The sequence below is a fragment of the Jaculus jaculus genome, chromosome 7 (assembly GCF_020740685.1).
Source record: "Jaculus jaculus isolate mJacJac1 chromosome 7, mJacJac1.mat.Y.cur, whole genome shotgun sequence".
NCBI lineage: Eukaryota > Metazoa > Chordata > Mammalia > Rodentia > Dipodidae > Jaculus > Jaculus jaculus.
Genome location: NC_059108.1, coordinates 15,410,891 through 15,434,984, shown reverse-complemented (window position 1 = coordinate 15,434,984; position 24,094 = coordinate 15,410,891). Strand labels below are relative to the sequence as shown.

The 24,094-nt window shown below is 41.6% G+C and overlaps 1 protein-coding gene across 2 annotated transcripts in view; it reads left to right on the top strand.

Moving 5' to 3' along the window:
* Positions 1-24,094, top strand: part of Stard13 (StAR related lipid transfer domain containing 13) — a 253,179-nt gene that overhangs the window by 56,368 nt on the left and 172,717 nt on the right. The window contains exon 1 of one of the 2 annotated variants that reach the window (XM_004659995.2): positions 2,011-2,250. The exons of the other annotated variant lie outside the window; for it this stretch is intronic. Within the exon in view, the coding sequence (XP_004660052.2) occupies positions 2,082-2,250 (169 nt within the window). The 5' untranslated portion in view covers positions 2,011-2,081. Of the gene's footprint in view, positions 1-2,010; positions 2,251-24,094 lie in introns of those variants that run through there. 2 annotated transcript variants of the gene reach the window in all.

Genomic DNA, 24,094 nt, shown 5'->3' with positions numbered 1-24,094 from the left:
TGTAGACTCATCAGTCACTACTAGATCTCGAAAACTTCAAACCCTAAATAAGAACAGAAAGTCTATGTTGTGACCCAGTGAGATTTTTATTTCCTTTTCTGCTGTGATTCCAACCAGAATGCCAATACTTGCCCTTTGTTTTTATATACATACCATAAAAGGCTCATTTACAATTGTCATGAGAACATGGGTTCTCAAATCAGGCTAGCAAGAATCCCCATAGGGAAAGGAATCAAAGCCATATTAATGAGAACTGAAGTCCTGACTGAAGTCCAATTACACTTTTGATTCAGAGTGTTGGCTCAGCGCTTAAGGGCTCTTGCTTGCAGAGTGTCTACTTAGGACTACTAACCCTTTGCTAGACTGCTCTACTTTGAGTAACCCAAGGAAGCTGTCCATGTGCTCTCTAATTATATATATATGTATGTATGTACACACACACACACATTTATCCCCAAGCATAGAATCTGATAAAATGTTTTCTTTGGATTTTTTTTTTTTACATCAAACACAAAGAGAAAGGAAAAATACTGGAGGGGGTAACTACTCCCATATGGATATACAGATATGGTCAAATTGAGTAATTAACAGTTTCCTTATGCACACACTCTAGACCCCAATTTGCACACATATGTGGGAGTCTACTCTCTTGAAGAACCCTCCCTAGCCTCTGCCTGTGAGAATCCCCTGCCCAGTCCATTTGTTAATAAAAAGTCTATCCAAACATCTCCCACTTCTCATCACTGGCTGCTATCACCCAACTCAGAAATACCATTAGCACTGTGATTGTATCTATTTCTAGGCCCCTTTCACTTGCAGCCTTGTATTCCAAACATTTACATAACATCTCGATGCATTGATAGCCAGTTTTCTTTATCAAAATATTTATTTATTGATTTGAGAGAGAAAGAGAGGGAGAGAGAATGGGTGCACCAGGGACTCTAGACAGTGCAAAGGAACTCCCGCAGATGCACAGACCAGCTTGTGCATCTGGCCTAAATGGGTTTTGAAGAATCAAGCCTTGGTCCTTAGGCTTCCAGGGCAAGTGCCTCAGGCGCTAAGCCATCTCTCTGGCCTGGTGATAGCGAGTTTTCAACATAATCTTTGCAAGTATCTCTTCATCTTGTGCAATGATTCTTGGCAGTATCTCAAGTGTAGCATGTACTTTGTGAGAATTTTTGCTTGTTGGTTAAAGACTGGGGACTTGGAAAAGTGAAGATAAATGAATGAATGTGCTCTCCATGTCTCACCTGTAAGAGCCCTTCAGGTCCATGGCATGATGGGAAGTCTGTATGGCATTGGCTCCTGCTTCTTAAACAAGGAATATATTTTACATATATATGTGTATGTATGCACTATATGTATAATATATTATGGATATAATATATATTATATATGAAATATCGATATTAGAATATATATTATGTATGTATTATGTACTATTATAGGTGTGTGCCTTATGGAATATGCTTTTGGCAAAGCCTTGGCTCATTTCTTTGTAGGGAAAGTTCATGGTTTATTCTCAGCTGTTCGTGTTGGTTGTAAATAGTTTCTTACTTAAGACGTTTGACACGTCTCCCTTTCGTACCTGTTGCAGCTGTCGCGCAGACTCAGGTCAGCTTTCTCTAACTTCCATAACCTGACGGGGGGGGGGGGGGGTATGCCAGTGCCAAGGCTTGCCTGCTGCCCCCCGTCATTTCTCTTCCCTGCCCCTTCTCTTTCAGCTCTTAGGGACTCTGGCCTCCGAGGCTTGGCTTAGCCCCCGTGGCCTGCCAGGTAATGTCTCCGTGCTTTGCACCCTGGGCGGAGACCCAGGCTGCCCGGACCCCGCTGCCCCTGTCGCCGGCTCGGGCTGACAGTGGACAGTCCCAGCCTTCCTCGCGCGCCGATTGGCCGCCCGCGGTCACGTGGGCGCCCAGGGGGGCGGGGATCCCGAGTTGTGGCTTTTTGGCACTCCTTTTCCTTCTTTAAAAAAAAATAAATAAATAAAAAATCGCTGGGTCCGTGGCGCTCTCCCGGGGCTTGGGTGCCTTTGACTCGAGTCCGGAGCTATTCGCGAGCAGCCACGGGCAAGCCCCGAGATGTTGAGTCAGGCGCCCAGGACCCCAGCTGCAGGCTGCTGTTACCTGACTCCCATGACACCTGAGAGCCAGAAGATGTACCTGCGACTTGAGCAGACCGCGAGACGCTCTCCGTACAGGATGAGCCGGATCCTCGCTCGCCACCAGCTAGTGACCAAAATTCAACAAGGTGAGTGGCCCGGCAGGGCCAGGGTGTTGCTCATGTCTGTTGGCTCTGTTTCCTTCGACTTTTAAAGTTGCTGTTGTTTGCCGGACACCCCCCCCACACACACACACACACACACTCCACGCCTTCACTGTACAATCTATGGATTTCTCTGCCACGCCTGCGTGTAACTTTTTTAAAATGACTTTAGGCTGGAGTTCTGAGCAGGCTGTGGGCGACAGCACTCAGCTGCCACATAACCCACCATAAAGTGAGCACGCACACACGCACAAATTCCCAGCAGGACAGTGAAATCATAAAAAATTCTAAAACTTATGTGCGTCGACAGAGCAAACTAGAAAGGTTTACTCAGTGTGTGTTTGGGGAATTTTTTTTTTTTCTGCAGGTAAATTCATACTCTGGTCACATGGAACAAGTGGACACTTGTTTATTTAACTAGACAAGGGCGGGGGACGAATGTCCACCCTAACCAGAACATTCTTGGTGAAGAGGGGCAAGTGACAATTAAGCTTAGCTCCACCGGGCCGACAGCCTCCTTCTCCTTCTGGTCCCCTTGGCCCGGGTATGTCAGCACTGGCTGCTGGGCTGTTGATGGCGATTTCTTGGTGAAGGAAAAATGGTCTGTTCACTCCAGGACAGGTCCTGTGTCCTGCACACAGCCCTGGCTTCCTGAGGCTAAGAGAGAGAATATTAACTGCTCTGTGTTCCTTTTTATTTTCGGTGTTGGGGAGAGTGCGTTGCAGGCCGGACATTACTAAACTTGTTATTCTCAGGAGAAAAAGAAAATGCTTTAGACATGCTCTTTATAAGATTGGTCCACAAAATGTGACACATGAACATTGCTCAGGAACCTCTAATTGATGATCCTGTAAAAGACACGAACACACCCAAATACACAATCAGTTAATAACGACCGCCTGGACTAAAAACATAGCTGAATTATTACATTGACTCTATCAGGAATTTCAAGGGCCATTATAAGAACACAGTTTCCACTAGGATAAATGATCTTGAGATTAGATTGAATTTTAAAGGGGAAGTTGAGGTTTGTAATCGTGAAAATCTTATTGTAATGTTTCCAAAAGGAACAATATGTATTCTAGTGAGCAGCATTCGACGAGATTGTTTCCTTGGAAATTGGGAATTGTTTGTAAAGGTTCAGGAACTGGTTATGTGTGAAGGATACTGGTACTACATACCGGTCTGATTTCAGGAAGGATATTATGTCATTCCATAAACGCGGTGTGCAGGTCTTAATTGAATAGAAACAAAAGTATTTCCCTGTGGCCTGATTTAAAAATACATTGGGCTTAGAATTAGAACCAGCTCTTTTATGGATGTTGGGGCTTAATAAGTGATGGCGATCTGTCACCAACAACCTATAAATATTCCTCGGCGTGCTTAGAAAGAACTTTACGTGTTAGACATATCACATAGAAATAGCTAAAATTTATTTGGAGACCTCCCTCTTTCTCTTTACAATAAATGATTTCATGAAAAAGTAATTTATGTTCTCTTTGGATGGGAGTTGATTTTTCATGAATTATTGCAAGTGCATGCTGACACAGACGTGATGTCTGTCTGTGTCTGCATTTTATTGTGCCTAATCAGAGAAGTTGAGGAGTCTCACTGCTTTGTACAGGGTAGTGTAATGTTTGAAGCAAACAAGTGTAGAAATTAAAATGACGGCTAAGGTCGGAGGAAAGCATGAAGAAATTCCAACTATCTAGTGACGCCAGCATGGAACTGTGTAGTAGGACAGGGAGAAAACAGATGCAAAGTGATTTCATTAGGTTTCTGTATCTCTCGGCTGGCTTGCTATCATAATAGAGAAAACTGAGCACTTACATAAGGCATTACTATGGGAGCTGTTAGCATGAAATTGTTTTTCCCTCAAAAAGTCCTTATAACCAAGTCCTATTATTATATCCATTGTATAGATGAAGAAACAGAGGCCACTGGAGTTCAAAGTCGCATAGTGAGCACAGCTCTAGGATCCATGCTCTACAATGCACCGTACCGTCATTCAGTTGTTTTATTATATTTCATTTATTATAATAGTAATTTCTTGTATTATAATAATGTATAATGAATGGTAAATTACTCAACCTACAGTTGAGGTTTGAGTTACATAATGCACCAAAGACCTTTTAGCCTTTCCCACTTTGGAGCTAGCAAAAGAATCTTGTTTCAGAATGAGAGTTGCTCACTCATGAGATTTCCGATGAGGTTTTGTCTAGTGGTACCAAAGCACTATGGGTTTTGGAGTTCTTGAAAAGTTATGACCCAGTAGTGCAGAATGTCAAATTATTTTACCAACAACCTTTAATCATTCAATTAAAGTTTATCAAGTGCATATTAGGTTAATAACAGCCTCACAGCCTACAAGATAGCATCTTGAAATGACAGGTCCATTAGTAAAGTTGCCTGCATCGCCCTGCTTTGGATCTTTCAAAGCAGATTTGGCATTATGTTAATATCATTTGGAGCACCATTACTAATTACTTCTTGTGGCTGGTGGGAACAGTACAAACAGGAGCAAGTTGCTCTCCACTGACCTCATCCTAGTGAGATAATCACTGAACGGCATGGACATGATTCAACCACAGATAGGCTCATGGGAAAAAAAAAAGAAAAAACAAGGACAAATAAAGCGATCTTTGATGAGGCCTAGGACCAGACTTAGTTCCCCAAAGCCAGAGTGAATCTAAACATGCTTAACATTGTTCACACTTCAACATGATCGTGCATTATTTCTGTAGCCTTTGTTTTATGTTGTTGTTGTTGCTCGTGAGTGCGTCCAATTAAAAGAGAGAAAATACGTAAAACGGTGCCATATTGTGGAGTGAAAGTTTAGGAAGGTCACACAGCTCTCAATTCCTACCCTCACATCCTTATGTGAATTAATGGGGAAACTGTGGGCAAAGGAGAATGGAGATAATAGTGGTCCTTATTCCCCACGCTGACAGGCTCTCAACCATAGCGAGAAGAGAGGATGTGGGGTGGAGGATGGGTGGGTGGTGTTGGGCTTTAGAAAGACAGAATTATAGTTTTTATACTTTTCTATTGTGATAAAATACTTACAACACCAAATTAATCCATAATAACCACTTTAAGGTGTACTGCTCAGTGGGGTTAAATATTCTCATAATTTTGTATAGCCATTACTACTGTTAATCTCAATTATTGTGTGTGTGTTACACATGTGTGCAGGCCAAAGGACTATTTCAAGCATCAATCCTCAGGAGTCACCTACCTTTTTTATTTTATTTTTTATTTTTATTTATTTTGGAGACAAGCCCTCTCATTGGTCTGGACCTTGCCGATTAAGCAAGACTGGATGACCAGTGAGCCCCCAAAATCCACCTGTCTCCACTTTTCCCAGTGCTTCAAGTTCAGGTCCTCACGCTTACAAATCAAGCACATTACCTACTGAGCAATCTCCTCCTCCAGCCCTCTGTTATCCTTTCCATCCACCAAAACTGAAACTCTAAACCCATCAAACACTAGCTAACACCTTATTCGTTCCTCATCACAGCGCCTGCTGACCACCTTTCTGTCTCTATGAATTTGAACACTCTGAGCATCTTATAGACATGGCATTCCACAGTATTCATCTTTTTGTGTCTGTGTTATTTCAATCAACATAATATCCTCTAGGCATATCTATGTGGCATTACTTTGACAAGATTTATTACCTCCTGCAGTCTGGATAGTATTCCATTCTATACATATGTCTGGTCCGTTGTCATTTATAGGGAGTGTCAAGTGGCATCATTGGATTTCTGCTTTTTCTTGGTATTTGGTTTGCGTTTGTATATATGTGTGTTTATAGAGGGGCATATTCATGTGTTTGGGTGTAGGCATACATGCCACAGTGCACATGGTAGAGATCAGGGGACAATTCCTCACCTTCTGCCTTGCTTGAGGCAGCATCTCTCACTGTCGTTCACCATTGCATGCATCAGGCTAGCTGGCCCATGAGCTTCCAGGATTCTCTTGTCTCTGCCTCCCTTCTCACGGTGGATGCGCTACAATGACAGCTATAGCTAATGGCTTTTATGTGGGTCCTGGGATGCAATCTCCTGTATTCATGCTTACATGGCAAGTGCCTTATCCATGGGGCCACCTCCCCGGTTCAAGGATGGGATTTCTAATATTGTTCCTTGAGGGTATTGGCATGGCATATCTTCACACACAGCAGATACATACATGTGCTATTTGAAAATCCAAATCCAAGCAAATATGTAAATGTGATTGTTATCCTTTTGAAGAAATCTGTTTTTGCTTTGTGTTGTATTTTAAATACTCAAAAATAGCATGATAAGGGCCAGATTTCAGCAAAGGAAAGTTGAGAGACAGGGATCCAGGCTCTGTTTTGACACTTTTGCTTGCAATGGCAAATTTCAGAACTTCCCTGGGCCTTCGCCTCTCAATGAGGAAACAGTGGATACACTGGCTATATAGTATTCTGATTGTCATCTTCTAGAATTCTCTCCGTTGTTGGGTCAGTATTCCTTGGATAAGAGTGTAGAAAGCAATATAGATATAGATATAGATATAGATATAGATATAGATATAGATATAGATATAGATATAGATATAGATATAGATATATAGATATCTTTGTTATATGAAATCAATTAATGGCTTCTAATTTTTTCTTTGACTTATCAAGAAATGGTAAACTGTCATACTTTTGTTCTGCTACTACTCATTTATGATTTAGGGGGAACATTTTTCATAAAGGAAGGGTTTAGATTAAACCAGCTCTCAAATTCCCATTATGTCTGAAATTATAGGTTTCTGTGATCACAGGTTACTATTTAAGAGGACGAGAGTTCTTTTTCACATTTTCCTCATGTCATCTAGCGTCTGCCTGCCTATGCTGCCCTTATACGTATGCTTCTAGTTACTTGTGCAATAGGAATGTTAGAATGTCCAGTCTTGTGGTCTGCTTAAATATTAGTATTACTGTGTAATTATAGAGAAACTTGTAGCAACTGTTTTTCCCCCCCTCAGGGTCCTAGGACCTCAGTGTGAAGTTATTGCAATATCTAGCCTACAGCATATAGTATCGGTGCAGAAAACACCTCCCATGCTTCCTGGGTGTGCACTCCCATATGTGTTTGTGTGTTTGCACACATGCGGACACTCGCCTGTATGCACCATGAGACTTCTTTGCTTCATAAGAAATGCAGAATTCATAAAGACTCACTAGTACAGAAAGTAATGAAAGTTGGACTTTTCATCTTCTTTGACATTTTTTTAGAAGAACCTTAAATAGATATAGCAACTGAGTTGAACTTAACCAAAGTAGAATATATTACTTCTTTTTTTAATGTTCCCAGCTAATACAAGTGGGTGTGAGTGACATATTCTCCCTCATTACTCTGCGAAATGGCATGTTGGGAATTTGCCCAGCCTAAGTGGTGAACATTGCCCATCCCTGGTGAGTAAGACCCCCTGCCAACAACTGGGTAGTGTCAGTCTATATTAAACCATCATTTGTTCCTCGTGAATTGCCATTCCTCTATGTTTAGTCTTGTCTTACACAACTACTTGCAAAACAAGAGGATGAATAAAATGGCAAAAGAACAGACAAAACACATAAAACAGACCTAGAATGTATCCGTCACATATTGCTCAGGAGACACAGAGAGAGAGAGAGAGAGAGAGAGAGAGAGAGAGAGAGAGAGAGAGAGAGGGAGGGAGGGAGGGAGGGAGGGAGAGAGAGAGAGAGAGAGAGAAAGAAAGAGAGAAAGGACAGAGAACTGTACTAAATGGACACACTATGAATCAGAGCTTGTTTCTCTTTGGTGCTGGTAACTGAAGTGCTTGTAACCCGATTTACAAGAAAATATTAAGCGAATTAAGTCAACCAACTTTGGATAATTTTTAAAAATTATTACAGCATTTTTTAAGTGGGCAGTTAAGAAATGTACCCTAAAAGGAAATTAGCAAAAGAGCAATATGCTTTTAAACATTAAAATTTTTCACTTGAACAAACTGTTGTTTCAAATAACTACATGTCACTGCTTTTATTAGCTCTGACTGTATAAACACACATCCCAGATTCAAGAGGTTGCCAAATTTGGATCCTGTGATATTAGTTTAAAAGAATAGAGTCTCATTTTCTCATGTTTCTCTCCCACCATCCATGTTTTAATTCTTAGTAAGTTTTGGATAGTAGTTAATTCTTAAGATAGTGGATTCCTCATTTTCTGGACAACTTAATCACAGACAAATTATCACCCAGTCCTTAAAAGAAAGAAAGTTAACATTGGTGGTCTTAGCAAGCATATCAAATGTCAACTGGTGATTTTAGACAGTTTAAACTTTAAAAAGAACAAATGACAAGTGGGCTTCAGTAAACCTCCAGTAAAGGGGAATAAGTGGGTAAGGACTTATCAGAGGCAGGGTCCCAATGAGAATACATCCTTGACACACAGAACAGTAAGCTCGTCAAAGACAAAAGGTAAATAGACGAAGAGTCACAAGTCACATAACAGATATTTGAATAAAATAAAAATTATGTTAAAATTATTTGCTCTTTCCCCAAGGGCAATCGGAATATGAATTGGGCACTGAAGAATATATTATATATTAATTAACATTAAAGGATTTGAGGTAATTTAAAGATGAATATGTAACTCAACTCAGTAAGAACATAAAGGGATATATCTGATGAAAAGAAAAATTTTGGCTCATTTATAAGATAAACTTTGAAGCATTATTTCATAGACATACACAAGACCCTGAGTAGTTATTAAAGATGGGCTGCAAACTGAAATTGAGTGGTCTCAGCTAAACACAGACCAAAAACATGACCAAAGGAAGAGTGACCATGTTACTATGGTTTACATACAAGCACAATTTTCCTGGGACTTGATATTTGGGAGCTTTTCCTTCCCAAAACTTTGCACATGGGAGCAATTTCTCACACAAATCTCATAGGAAGAACATGACAAGGTAGAATGATGCTAGCCATGACTACAGTGAACCCTACAAGAGTAGAGTTGATCCTTTCTTATAACACTTGGCAGTGAAGGTAGAAACATTGCAACAAATTATCAGTTGGAGAAATGGAAGTGGAGTGGTTGAATACGAACAAGGATGTGCAGGTACAAGACTTCTGTTTTCATTTAGAAATAGCCCAGAGATCATCTAGAGGCAAATTTTCAATTTGCTTCTCAGAACATGAGTGTCATTAGATGGATATTCCAGGAGGAACATGTTTTTGTAGTTAAGTAGTTTGGGAAATGATGCATCCTCTTTCCTTTCTTGGAAATTAACACGTGTGAAAGGCTCAGAGAAATCCTGCAGAAAGTAGCTCAAGTTTGTTTGAGCTGGTATGAAACCACTTTTCTCCAGATCCCAGGAAATGACATCTTGCAAAACCAGAGGTCTCTGAGGAGCCCATTTGGACATGCTTATAGAGGAGGGTACATGGCCCATGGTTTGCTCAGCTCATTCTCTGTGGATATACTACTGGCATGGATCCGGCAGTACAGAGTTTGAAGTTATATTTTTGGAAAATAACATTACCCATATTCTGTGCTTTCTTTTTAAAATGGATAATTCCACACAATTTAAAAATCAACTAGGTAAAGGCAAAACAGATATGTTGTTACTCAACATTGACAGTGAAATGAAGATTCTAATCTGATTAGATGGCCTCCACACTCGTGTTGAACGGAGAATTGATAGTCAGTGCATGGGCTGGGTTAATAATTACAACAACAACAGAACCAGCCCTACAGAACTATAAAATGCAAGTACCACTGACTGGGGCTTAGCAGGCTCTCTCCTTTTTAGGAAGCCCAGGACCCTAGCCCATGAGCTGGCACCATCCACACTCAGAGTTGGTCTTCTTGCCTCAATTTATCATAATCTAGAAAATCCCTCACAGACATGCCTGGAGATTCATTTTCATAGTGATCCTAAATCCTGTTGCACTGACAATCACAGTGAACAATTTTGACTACCATGAATTTCTTTATATTATTGAAAGTTCTTTATATTATTTAAAGATTTAAGAAAGACTAACAAATCCACCATTAATGATATTTCCTATATACCCATGCAAATAAAAGTAGACTTAGTAATAGAGAGTATTAAATAATCGCCCTCAAATATTTTGAGGGAAACAATATATTTTCTACTAAATGCATCTCTCAAAGCAGAAAATGAATTCCACCCGCAGGGCCTTCATTGATTGGACTTAGGTAAAGCCTTGTGTTGTGAATACTCCATTTTAGTCATCACACTGCCTTGTTTCTACCATTGAATTTTGGGGGGACTAGAAGGCCTGTGAATCTCTGAAGATTCAGACCTTTGTTTCCATTCCACTCTGCCTATTGTGTTTTGGGGTCCGAGACATTAAAAGCTTCTTAGATATTTTTATTGCTGGTGTCCTAGAAGAAGGAAGAAAAAATAAAATTCTTTGCAAGAAAGGAGGGAACTCAGTCATACAGGCTGTCTTGAAGAAGCCAACAGAGGAATTCTGCTCCTGGGGCATCTCTCTTGTTAGTCAACGCTGAGGGTGACATGGTTCCACACTGGAATTTTATGTGTTGTCACTGGCTAGAGTATCCAACCCACTGGGCTGCCAGGAACGGCGAGCACAGGACACAGGTGTTTGTTTTGTACCTTCTTCTGTGACAGTCTTGTAGATGTTAACTTGTTTGGCAGAAGGTTGAAACTGTGTTGCTCTTCAGAAACTAATAATGGAAACCGATTCGCTGAATTTCAAGAAACAAATAGGTCCATGGAATCCAGGACGGCCTTGGGACATCATTCCTGTCACCCAAACTCCAAACTTTCCATACCGACAGTCTGCAACCCCTGAAGAGCTGTTGGATTATGCAGTTCAAATGTTGACCTCCAGTCCCACATCTTCCCAGCAGAATGTGCTTGGCCAAGTTGCTTAGCATTCCCAAGCATTGACTATGTAGTGGCCAGTAATAACTGTGGTTATAATCGTAAGTATCTCAGTTATTAAAAGGATTAAATTAGGGAAATAATCACAGAATATACAGTGCCTGGCACATACCAGGTACTTCATACAAGAAAAAAAAAAATGTAAGATACTGTGTGAATTAAGATCTGGCAACTTTTCATCAAATCAACAGTAAATTGTGTCTCATCCCCAGTTCACTAAGGTGGATGTACGTCATGCCATATTTTCATGTATTCACCACCCAAAAAACATTCTCCACAAAATTTGAAACAAAAGAGCTTTGTGGGATTTTTCTTTTTTCTTTTACATTATTGTGAAAATCCTTGCCCCTCCCAATTGTGGTTCCTGTGACCAGCAGTTAATGTCTCAGTTGCCTGCCCTAAACTGGCCTGAAATGGTCAGCCTTCGCCTCCTATGCATAAACAGCAAGGCCTTTGGTCCTCCCCTCCTGGCAGTGGAAGGGTCACTGGCTCTCAAGACCAGTCATTTCAGATTACGGTCCCTCTGTCCTGCCTCATTGAACCCCTTTAAAGGCTCTGCCTCCAAACACAGTTCCTGAAGGGAAGGTCTGGGAGGATGGCATCTGAGGGAGAGAGGTAAGACCAAGATGTGACGCAGGTACCAACAGACACAGATGTGGCATTGTGCATGGGACACTTGGGGCCAAAAGAAAGGATTCTTTAGAGCCCGCAAACCTGTTTAGTAATGTTCTTTTGACCCAAAATCATTGAAGCCCATGCACTGAGGGTCATGCGTGAAATAGGAGAGCCCACCCAGTATGGATGAGGGGAGACCTTGGCTAAGTCATCTGTGTGTTGGTGATCAAAATTTCCTCTTCCATACACGGGACTGTTGTAAACAAATCAATCTGTAACTGATGTTCCGGAAAGGGAACTGCTAGGATTGCGTTAGTCATGGAAAATAACTTCAAAATTATAGACTACGCTAATGATGTGAATGGACTGTATTACTTTGTTAGAACTGCCACAGCTAAGTCCCCCCAGACTGGGCAGTTTAGACAACAGCAGTTTGTTTTCTCACTATCCTGGAGACTAGAAGTCTGCCCATAATGCATGTGTAGAGTTGGTTCTTCTTCATTTTGGCTTGTAGATGACCATCTTTGGCCCCATCTTCATATTGCCCCTGTTCTCTTTGCAGTAGGACACAAGTAACATCAGATTAGGGTCCAATTGTATTACCTCATTTATATTTATTATCCCTTTTTAAAGACTCTGTCTCGAAGTATAGTCATATGCTAAGGTATTGGGGCTTAGGACTTGAACATACAAATTTTAAGAGGACACCATTCAGCCTATAACACTGACCAAATATTGATTGTCCAGTGTTATCTGTTACATTGAAAAGAAGAAGAGTAGAAGGAAAACTTTCCTTTTATTATGTGCCTATCCTCATTAGGTACATTACCAGTTACTTCCAACTTTTTGTCTTAATCATCCACAACAACCATAAAGATGGAACATCCCTAATCAGAAAATTTGAAAGTGAATGTTATTGAGCACAACATGATGCCACAAGTAGTAAATTCCTCACCTGACCTCATGGGACAGGATGTAGTCAACACGCACTAAAAATGTCTAAAGTTACCTTTAGGTGATATGTATAAGGGGCAACAATATAAATGAATTTTATGCCATGAATGGGGTCCCATCTTTAAGATACTGCTTATCATGTATGAGTAAATGTTTAAAACTCTGAAAAACTCCTGATTAACATTTTCACAAATAAACTGCACAGATGCTTTGCTTTATTTATCTTATAAGATATGTGTATTGATCCCCTCTAGTTAGGAGATCTCCTAGAAAGAATAGAAACACAGGCCAGGCATTGCAGTGCACACCTTTAATCCAGGACTCAGAAGGCTGAGGTAGGAGGATCACTGTGAGTTCAAGACCAGCCTGGGCTATACAATAAGTTCCAGGTCAGTCTGGGCTGGAATGAGACACTGCTTGAGATGACAATAGAATAAAAGAAGATAAGCATCAGACACAGTATTACACACACACACACACACACACACACACACACACACACACACGTAATCATAATATTATGTTCATGCCGAATCTTGTAAAAGCCTTGTTTTCTAGGCAGAGATATTTGAGGCATTCTGATAAGTTCATGCAGTCGTGGAGTGCAAGTCAGTGTAGAGCAATCCCACCCACACTGTCTTGATTATGTCCATCTGTGAGTTGGGATTGCAGTCTTGGATTAGGAAGCTCTGCTCCCTGAGATCTTTCTCCCAGATACCGGACACACCTGCATCACGTTTTCCTACTTTGGGGTGTCTTTGATCTCATGTTCTCTAGCTACTCCTTTGGAAGTGGAATTTTGTGGTATGGAAAAGCACGCTTACCTGTGGAGCACCAGAGGTTGTGCCTGATATAATAAGGAAGCCTGGCCACCCGCAGCTGCGCCTGTCAAACATTAACCATCTGGCAGGACAGAAATCATTTCAGAGTCCAGGTTTTCTTCTCCCTTCCTCTTTGAGAATGAAGGGACTTCCTCTCCAACTTTACAGCTGCATGCGGGATGAAGGTGTTCTTTTCTGTTTGAGGCTTCTCCTGTCACCCTGGTCTTCATCGTCACTGGCTTCTTCAGAGCCTGACCTGGACAATGCAGCTTCTATCCTGTGAGGTTTATGGCTTTGGTGCATAATGCCAGGAATGACAAGTTCTTTTCAGCTCATTAACAGTCAGTCACTCTTCCTGTAGGCTACCCGAGACTCTGCAGCTGCCACTGGGTGAGCCCAAGCTGTAGGGGACATTCCCATGTGGTCACCCAAGTAAAAAGACACAGGGTCCCACACAGAGAGACAAGTTGCTATCAAGGCATATTAACCATTAAATGTATGCAGGCGAAATATTTGGGGCTGGGTTTGCTCATTTAGTTTATGTGTTTTATACCATACTTTAACGTTGGAATGTGTAGAATATGTAAAACATAGTCACCGAAGCCACTCTTCTTGAACCTTCCCGAGGATATACCCAGGGGTACATATTTGGTCCTTTAATTTTCATGAATATGGGAGAGTGAAGTTTACTCATCTGGAAAATAAACGCAGCTCAGCCTAATGCTTGGGTCTCTGTTCATTTCCTGAGTGAATAAATGAAGGTTCAGAGAGAATTAAATTAACTTTCCTGAGGTCACACAGCTAGTGAGTCCTGGAGCTGGGTGTAGAACTCAAGTCTGGATGATCTGGGAGTCCACATTGATGTCCACCACTGCACAGCCCCAGCTTCCTCCTTGTTGGAAGTAGATGTATTTACTTGGAACCGAAGATGGCTTGGGTTTTGTTTTGCATCATCGTAGACCTCACTGATTCCCCTCCAGAACCAGCCCCCAGCAGTTATTGGAAGACCTCATTGTACAGTCACCAACAGCAGCAGCGCTTGGTGACTATCCCTGACCAACACCCCTCCCTCTGCCCTCAGAAGCTGGCTGCTCTTTATCAAGAACGCTCTGTCCAAAGTAAATGTCAAGGCAGCAGGATTCCATGCCAAAGACCAGAATCTAGCATGGATAGGTAGGCCCTAGCCAGAGAGGTAAAGGACAGATTCCTCCACCTCCAACTTACCACCCTACAAAATTCTGCCTGTCTTCTTAGAAAGTGCTTAGGTGGAGGGGCCAACGTTCCCCACCTCTCCCCACGTCTGTCTCCTAGGCTCTGGAGGACTCACACGACTTCACAGAGTGTCTTTTCAGACAAGAACTGGTCAAGGAGTGACGTGGAGTTAGGTCAGACATGTGCTATCCTGTGAAACATGGATCGCAACACCCTCAGCATCATAATTTTAAGACAGAATGGATTAAGTGAGGGTGCTGATTTCCAGAGAAGGTTCCCCCTCCCCGCCCCCCACCACAGCACATTTGACAGTTCTGATCTCAGACCAGAATAGTGTCTGCGCTGTACTCTGCACTTGGAGCTAGAGAGAACAGTAGCGAGTCAGAAGAAAATATCAATGTTCTGCCAGCTTTGCCTGTTTGTGAAACTTTGCCAGAAGCAAAACAGGATCAAAAATAATAAACAGACTTTCTCCCTTGCTGTACGACTGCTGTTTACACAGAGAGATCGATGATTTGAGGGTGCTGGGGAGCACTCTGGCAAGGGAATGTTTAAGGAGAAAAGGCTACTTTGAGGGTGCTTGGTTGCATCTGAGTTGAGATTTTTTTTTTTGCCCAGAATAACCAGGTTTCTAAAGGGAGTCTATCCTATAGAAAGTGCTGTTTTTAAGCAAGCAGCCATGGACAAGAGAAAGGGACTCCTGAGTTCCAGGCAACCATGAAATGCCCCCAGGGTGAGGGGACAAAAGAGCAATGTGAGCCTCGAAAAAAAAAGTGGCTTTCTCTAGCGGACTCACTGTATGTCATGCACAGGGACTTAGAGGCAGGAGGCATGGGTTCTAGGACACCTTTGTCCTGAGTGTTTTAACTTAACCTCCCACTGTCTTGGTTCTTCTCTTATGTGCCAGTGGGAATAATCTTAGCTCCTGCTATTCAGTATCATTAGTGAGAAAAAAAAAAAACTAATCAGAAATCTGTTGAGGCTAGAGAGATGGCTTAGCAGTTAAGGCGCTTACTTGAAGCCTAAAGACCCATTTTTGACTCCCCAGATCCCACGCAAGCCAGACGCACAAGGTGACACACGCGCAAAGTTGCACATGTACACAAGGTGGCACATGCGTCTGGAGTTCCATTACAGTGGCTGGAGGCTCCAGCATGCCAATTCTCTCTCTCATATATATATACATACATACATACATATGTTTGTGTGTGTGTGTGTGTGTGTGTATGTATATGTATATGTATATGTATATGTATATGTATATGTATATATCAGTTGAGATACAAGGCATCATGTTGGAAGGAAAAGTCCCTGCTATAGGGTCATTAGACTCCATTTCTCAATATCCCCAGTTAAACATAAAACATCACCCCTCTTGCTTCTCTTCAGTGATAACTCCTATCACTCCCCATAGTTGTGGAAATAATGAGCCCCTCTGTAGGCTTAGTTTATTTTCATTTGGTTCCCACATGGGCCAATTCTACTAATCCTTAGCCTCATTTTAAGTTGTCTTGTATATTTGATGTACCTTTTGTAACTATACGTAATTTTTCAAGGTTATTGCAAACTTGGGTTTCCTCTTCTCATTTTCTTCATCAATTCTGAGGAGTTGAGAATATTATTTTATAGTTTGACTTGGCTGATAAACATTGTTTGACCCTTCATAAAAAATTTTCTGTAACTAACCATAAGCACAGGAAAGCCTTTTTTATTTTAAATGAAAGACACTGTGTCATAATTTCAGCAACTGGACAAGGCCAAATGTGGTAAATCATGTGTTTTCAAGTTTATGAAAATTGAACTTAACTGCCAAAGGCTGAGTTTGTAGCTATCTGTTCCTTTAGGCAGGACAGCCCATGTGGCTGTCATATCTGGAGACCCTCAAGCATGTTCTGAAGTCACAAGATGACTGAGAGATCTGAAGGAACCTGGCGTCACAGTGCCTAGATTGTCTGCTATCTTCCTGCTGACCTGCCTTGCACAGCTGAGACTGGAAAGTCTTGGAGAAGTCGGCAGGTTTAAAGACCCAAGGAATACATAGTGTACAAGCATAGCCCTTGAGGTGCTCCAGTTTTGTTTGCGAGTTTTAATTATCAGCTTTATTTTGTTTGTTTTAAATGCTGAAGTGTGTCACCGCTGGCAGTTGTGAGATGGGGTACTTACGAAAACTAAAAAAAAAAAAAAAAAAAGATTCGTGTGAAAATCTTGGAAAACCACTTAGCACCCTGTATATCTGGTTATGATTCAGAAAGGCTGAGCATCCTGAATGAAGTAGAGTTTGAAAGAGATGAATGAAGACCAAAGGGACCTGTTTGGTGGAGGACTAGCTAAGCTCAAGGCTTGCCAAAACCATTAGCTAACACAGAAACTGAACCCCAGGATTTCATTGACTTCTTTGCAAGGATGAGAATAGCTCCCCTCCACCTCTACATACATATGTGAAAACTTCGAGTTCCCCAACAACCTTTGGCTTAACAGAACACTTCTTTTTTTAAAATTTTTTAAATTTTTATTTATTTATTTGAGAGTGACAGACAGAGAGAGAAGGAGGCAGATATATAAAGAGAATGGGTGCACCAGGGCCTCCAGCCACTGCAAACGAACTCCAGATGCGTGCGCTCCCTTGTACATCTGACTAACGTGGGTCCTGGGAAATCGAACCTCGAACCGGGGTCCTTAGTCTTCACAGGCAAGCGCTTAACCACTAAGCCATCTGTCCAGCCCAACAGAACACTTCTTTATAGCTGCCTCTGCTTAACCTACTTAAATAGCTCTAGTCACTGAAATTAATTACCATGCTTGTTTTATAATAGACCATCTTTCTGATAGGTTTTCTTTGGCTGCATGAGGCTGTACACTGTCTGAAACTTTGTGTATGCACTGTGCATTACTGAAGAGCTTGGACTTTGTTATTTTCCAGACATGAGTTCGAATCCAAGTTTCAGTACTGATCAGCTGGATGATCTTAAATAAGTTCCATGGTCCCTGTCAGCTTGTTGCCTCTTCTAAAGGGAGAAGAATAATAACACTGGCCACCATCTGAAATTTTGAGAATGAAATGGTACCATGCATACAAAGTGTTTGGCTCCTACATGGGTATTACTGTAAATAGGATACTAGTGTTAGTCTGTAACACCTCCCCTCCCCCGTGCCACTGTTCTATGGGAGGAAAGCACAAAAGCCAAATCTTTTCTAAGTACCTAAAGTAGACACTAAAAAGGGATCAAGGTCATAGTAGATCTGAAGTTTTATATGAAAAATATACCAGAGGAAAAGGTCTGTCAAGGGCAGCTTAGAAACTGTACTTTTTTAAAAGTTTTTTTTTTTTTTCAAGGTAGAGTCTCACCCTAGCCCAGGCTGACTTGGATCTGACTCTATAGTCTCAGGCTGGCCTTGAACTCATGGCCACCCTCCTACCTCTGCCTCCCAAGTGCTGGGATTAAAGGCACGTGCCACCATACTTGGCAAAAACTGTACTTTGATGCTAAGAATCTCCTCATCAAGTGTACAAATGTATATACCTTTGAAAGTATATAGCTATTGAACTCTAATATATATTTAAACTAATGAGATCAAACCTTATAAGTCTGGAATATAAACTTCAACTTTGGTATGAAAATGGAAGAAGGATATCTAGCCTTTGATAATAATTCATATTTCAAGTTCTAATTGAAACGCTGGATATTTTACATGTTTAACTGAGAACTAATAATGCATCCTCCCCCTCCTCTGATAAGGCTTTCTTAGAGCAGCCCAGGGGACACCCGTCCCAGCCACCTTCCTCCAGCCCTCAAGTTCATAGCCCACACTAAAACCCCGGAGAAAGGAGACAGCTCAACCAACGGTGACAACATCTTCAAAGCCTAGATCCCCTTGGCTTCTTTTCAAAGGCAGCCTTTTAAGTCTGTGTTTACCAAGTTTGACTAAACTCAAAACATTGAATCTGTAATTTGTTATAACCCACTCCATTGGCTTATGGAAACTGAAGTGTATTTATTGTCTTGACACTTTTATGTGGGGTACATAGTCATTTGCTCCCTTACAAAATTACTTATAATGGTGCCTACTCTGTGCTAAGTACCTTGGGAGATATCATCCCATCAAAACACAATCCACACTCTGGGTTCTAAACACGTTCCTTGTGGTGTGAGAAGTGCTGGAAATGGACACATCCCTTTAGGACGAGGGAGGCCCAATGGGAAACTTCCACTTCAACCTACAGCTCTGTTGGCTTGCTATTGCTGTCATATTATTTTGTAGTTCCATTGCATAAACTTCCAAGCTTGGTGTTATGAAGAGGTGTGAGATGGTTCATATTAACTCCAGAAGGAATCCTCAGGTTAAGACATCAGCAGAGATTTTTCCCCATTGGTTGGTCATGTATCTTCTTAGAACCTGAATACCTGAGTTCTAGTCCAATAAAATGGAATGTTCTTCCTTCTGTGAAAAGCATGTGGTCCATCTTCTCCAGAGAGCTCCCATGTGTGCTGATGCCATGGCACTGGTGTCTATACGGGGTTGGGGGGGGTAGACCATGGCAGAGGTCCCATGAAATCCACGTTAGGAACATCATGGTAACCAGCACAGGTATTAAGGAGACGCTACTGAACATCACCTTTTCTGTGTCAGTCGTGCTGGAAGGGGTGTGTATTTGTTACTTTTGTCCTCACTGTGACCAACAGAAATCACTCAATGGAAGAAGGACTTGCTTTGGATCCACATTTCTGGGCCTGTTGTGAAACAGAATGTCATGGCAGTAGGAGCTGTCACGCGGAAACGCATGTCGTGGCATGCAGGATGAGAAGAGAGACAGGAAGGTTCCAGAAACAAGATACCCTCACGAACCTTCACCCAGTAACCTACTTCATCCAGTTTGGCTCCCTCATATGCTTCCAGAATATCCCAAGATAGCACCACCATCGGCAACTAAACATTTAACACATAAGCCTGCGGAGGATGTCTCTTATCCAGCATCAAGTGTTCCAACAAGCGTTATGTAAAGTGGGCTGTGTACAAGATCTTTGCTGGCACTCCGTATGTTGCCGTTACATATGATCGCTGCTCCTAGGAGAGTACCACTGAGTGAGATAAGACATCTCCGCCATCATCAGCACTGACGATTCAAGCGTGCATGTGGTTCAGTGACTCACCGGTCATCACAAGAGACTCTGTTTTGAGGAAGAAGTCTGCCAGTCATCAGGGTGGAGAAGCAAAGAGGAAAAAGTCATCAGGCTGAGCTGTGGGAAATATGTATCTCCACTGAGCAAAGATCACAGGGAGTAGGCCAAGCAGGACAGCAAAGGGAGTTAGAAAGATGGTTTCAGTCCAAAGTCAGTGTAATTGAGGAGTATAGTAAATTTACATGATAAGGTTGTGGGGGGTGGATTTGAGTCTAGTCAAACTACAGTGAGTTTGATACGTATTTGCTAGGGACTGAGGAGCTACTAAAAGCTGTTGGGTATATAAGTCATAAGATATAAAGATGGATTCATGAATAGGGGATTGAAATAGCCAGGCTGAGTGTACAGACAGAGCAAGTCACTGGACATGTATTGCTCACAGACCTTGTCTAATCATGATGAATAGCTGCCTCATTTAATCCTCATAGTAGAAGGTACTATCGGTGTCCTCAATGGAAACATTAAGAAAATTGAGCCCCTGGGAGGTTAATATGCCCAAGTTAAATCAGCAACCAGGGAAAGCTATGACTCAACCCTATGTCTGTCTGACCCAGAATCTTTGTTCTCCCACAGTGTGTGATAGCTGTCATTGTTGGTGATGTTGTCATAGTGACTAACCCTCCCCACAATATCATGAGAGATGAGACTCTTAACTGTAGCAATAAACAACAAATATAGGATATAACTACATAATCTTTCAATGACAAAACATTTATAGGCTTTATAAAACTTAAGGTTTTCTAAGTTTAATGTATCTAACCATGATTGTCCCACACTAACCATGATAAAACTCCATTAATTTGAATTTACTACTGCATCTTGTACTTGAGACTCTTTTCAGCACTTAGTAACATCTATCCACAACCTGGTCACCTTTAAATAGACATTTCTTGCATTGTAATAAGATATCATGATACAATTTTCTTTTGCTCTACAAATGATCCCTTTAATAATGTATTGGAAAATAATAAATAAAATCGCCACATGAATGGATTTAATATATGTGGTAGAGAGATTTAAATTTTAAGCCCCTACATGTTACAAATTAGCTTGAATTTATTTCATATCCTAATGAAGAAGCTTTTTTAAAAAGAGTTTCATGAATACAAATATAAATATATAGCTTAGTGCCTGATTTTAGGAATGTAAATAAACCAAAAATCAGTTTACTTAGTCCTGCTTATCTGAAGCAGCTGAAACCACAAGATTACTTTATAAATAAATAACTCAATAAACAAATGTCCCCGGAGGACACCTGTGTACCAATTCTTAAATCATCAACATTTTATAAGAAGAACTTCAAACATGAACTGTTTCAGAAGCAATATACAGATGTTTAAATATTTATGGAGTGTAGAATCACACACATTTGCTTCTGGCAGGCTGTCCACTGATACTGAATAAACATTACTCATCTATGATTTTTAATAAAAGCTATTAATATACAGTTTTACTGCTCTAACTGAATTTTAATTCAGATAGTGAATCTAGCCACAGGTTAAATCGAAGCTAAATGAGAAGACTAGAGAGCCTTGGGGAGCAGAGTTTGCAAGCTTCAAGGGAGAGGAAGGCATTGGAGAATTGGAATGACTCCATTATTGCACAAAAGATGCTAAATTGCCCACTGCGCTCTTCAGTGCCTCTATGTGCACATCTCCATTTTCCAACATACTCTAGTCTCTTCACTGTTGATTAGAAAGCAACTTTTCATCATTTCCCTGAGGTAAAGTCTGCTTTTATCTGTCTTGAAGATATCCCTGTCTGAACTCAAGATGTGCAAAAGGTCACCATGAGTCAGCGAAGGATACTGTCCTTGGCAGTTCAAAGTTGCCCTTACTCTGTATTCTCTCCTGTCCAGCTAGAAGGAGAGGTCACGTCCAGATTGTCCTCTACTTCAAGCTGCTGGGGGGGCCATGGTTATGTAAGGGAGCATTCTTCCAAGGCTCACACTGAGCATTGTTCTCTGCATGTGTAAGTAAACACAGTTCTCTCTTTCCGGCTGGACATGGAAGAGCTCACTACCTCTGCACTGCATATGTATCAAGAAAGGCCTGTAGACCTCACTGTGGCATGTGTGAGCATGTGCACACATGCCATGCCCTGACGGTTTCTGGATTCTGACATAATCTCCAGCTGAGCTACTCTTGTAGGGGCCAAGTTCCTCAGGGACCATGTCTATTGTAGGAAGCAATGGTCGATTTCAAGAGGTATGTTCCATGCCCATCTCAGTTTTAGTGGCATTGAACCACCATGACATTAAGCTCAAGGATGCTGTGGGTCAGGAATGTGGAAGAGAGACAGTGCATGTGGATTGCCCATCCTCTTTAATGACTATTTCTTGGCTCAGAAAGACTTGAAGATGAGGATGCCTGGGCCATGGAATCCACTGAAGCCTCCTCCCCTCCTGTGATTGGCGGTACGACTGCCTGCCAGTTAAGTCCTCAGCAGAGGCTTAACTGGCACACTATGTGCGCCCTTTCTCTGTGACTGCTTAGGCTTCTTCCCTACATGCAGACGTTTCCAAGAATAAACAACTTGAGAATACATACCTTTTGCCGAACTTGCCTTGAAGACGGCAAACCATCATTTACACTGTATCCTACTTGTCAGAATTGTTATAAACATCTGCCCAGTTGCAAGGAAGGGGGCATCGACCCACCATGCAATGACCAAAGGGTCAAAGAATTTGTGTATTACAGTCGTCTCTACTTAGGCAGTTTTACTTTCTGTACTTTCAATTATGTCTAGACAACTGTGGTCCAAAACTGTTCAATGGAAAATTCCAGAAGCAAGCAGTTCATACATTTCAAATCGGGGAACATAATGAAATCTGACACTGTCCTGCTACATCCTGCCTGGGATATGAGTCACCCCTGGTCCAGCGTCTCCACTACCATTTGTTAGTCACTTAGTAGCCAGGTCACTTACCACAGTGCTTGTGTTCAAACAACGTCTATTTTTCTTAATAATGACTCTATGGCAGAAGAGTGATTCTGCCATTTGGACATGCCAAAGAAGCCATGAAGTGTCCCCGTTAAGTGAAAAGAGAAACGTTCAATAGCATGTTTTGAGAGATAGAAATTGAAGAGCCAGGGGCTGGGGGATAGCTCAGTTGGTAAAGTTGTAAGCATGAGCTGCTGAGTTTTTTCCCCCAGAACCTGTGTAAAAATGCTGAGCATGGTGGCTTGCTTGCAAAGCCTAATGGCCCAGGTTCAATTCCCCAGGGCCCTTGTAAGGTCAGATGTACAAAGTGGCACATGCATCTGGAGCTCATTTGCAGTGGCAAGAGGCCCTGGTGTACCCATTCTGTCTGTCTGTCTGTCTCCTTGCAAATAAATAAATAAGTTTTAAATAAGAGAAAGCATACTATATCTAGAGTTCTGTCTGGTTTCAGGCATCCTCTGGTGGTCTTGGAATGGATCCCTCAATGACAGAGCACAGGGCAGTGCTGTACTTCATAATGGCTACAGATATTTCTCACAGGTTCAGGCATTCAGGGTCTCTTATTGTCGCTGGCACATGGCTGACTCATCTGCCTAAATGCTACAGCTAGAATCATAACACAAGGTGACTTTGGCCCCAGTTGTGAAGGGAATTCCCCAGGCGACATTCCCTGAACACTAACTACGTTGCACAAATTCTTTATGATTGCACAAGTATCCGTGGGCATCATCCAGTGCATTTTGTTACACGTGCGCACACGGCCCCCCCCACAAGCCTGTGAGGTAGGAAAGGAGAATGTATAACGGCTCCTACTCTTTCCCTCACCAGGATGAAAATGCTCCAAATTCTCCAAGGGTGGAGGAAAATCTCTGTGTTGGACCCAGTAGTTTTCATTTTTATCCCAATTATCTGTTTTCTACCCCAAAGCCTCTCGTTTCACTTATTGATATTTTCGTTGCTATTTCCTCAATGTTTGTGAATGGAATGGGTAGGTGATATTTTGTTAAAAATTTAAAGAAGAGAGGGTTCATTTGTAGCCAGGGTTTGTTTTTGCCTTCAAGGAGACATTTGGCAATATTTAGATATATTTTGCTTGTCGCAACTATGGGTGATACTGACATTGAGTTAGTAGAGGCCCACACTAACAGGACCACCTAACCCCAACATGAAAACAAAGAT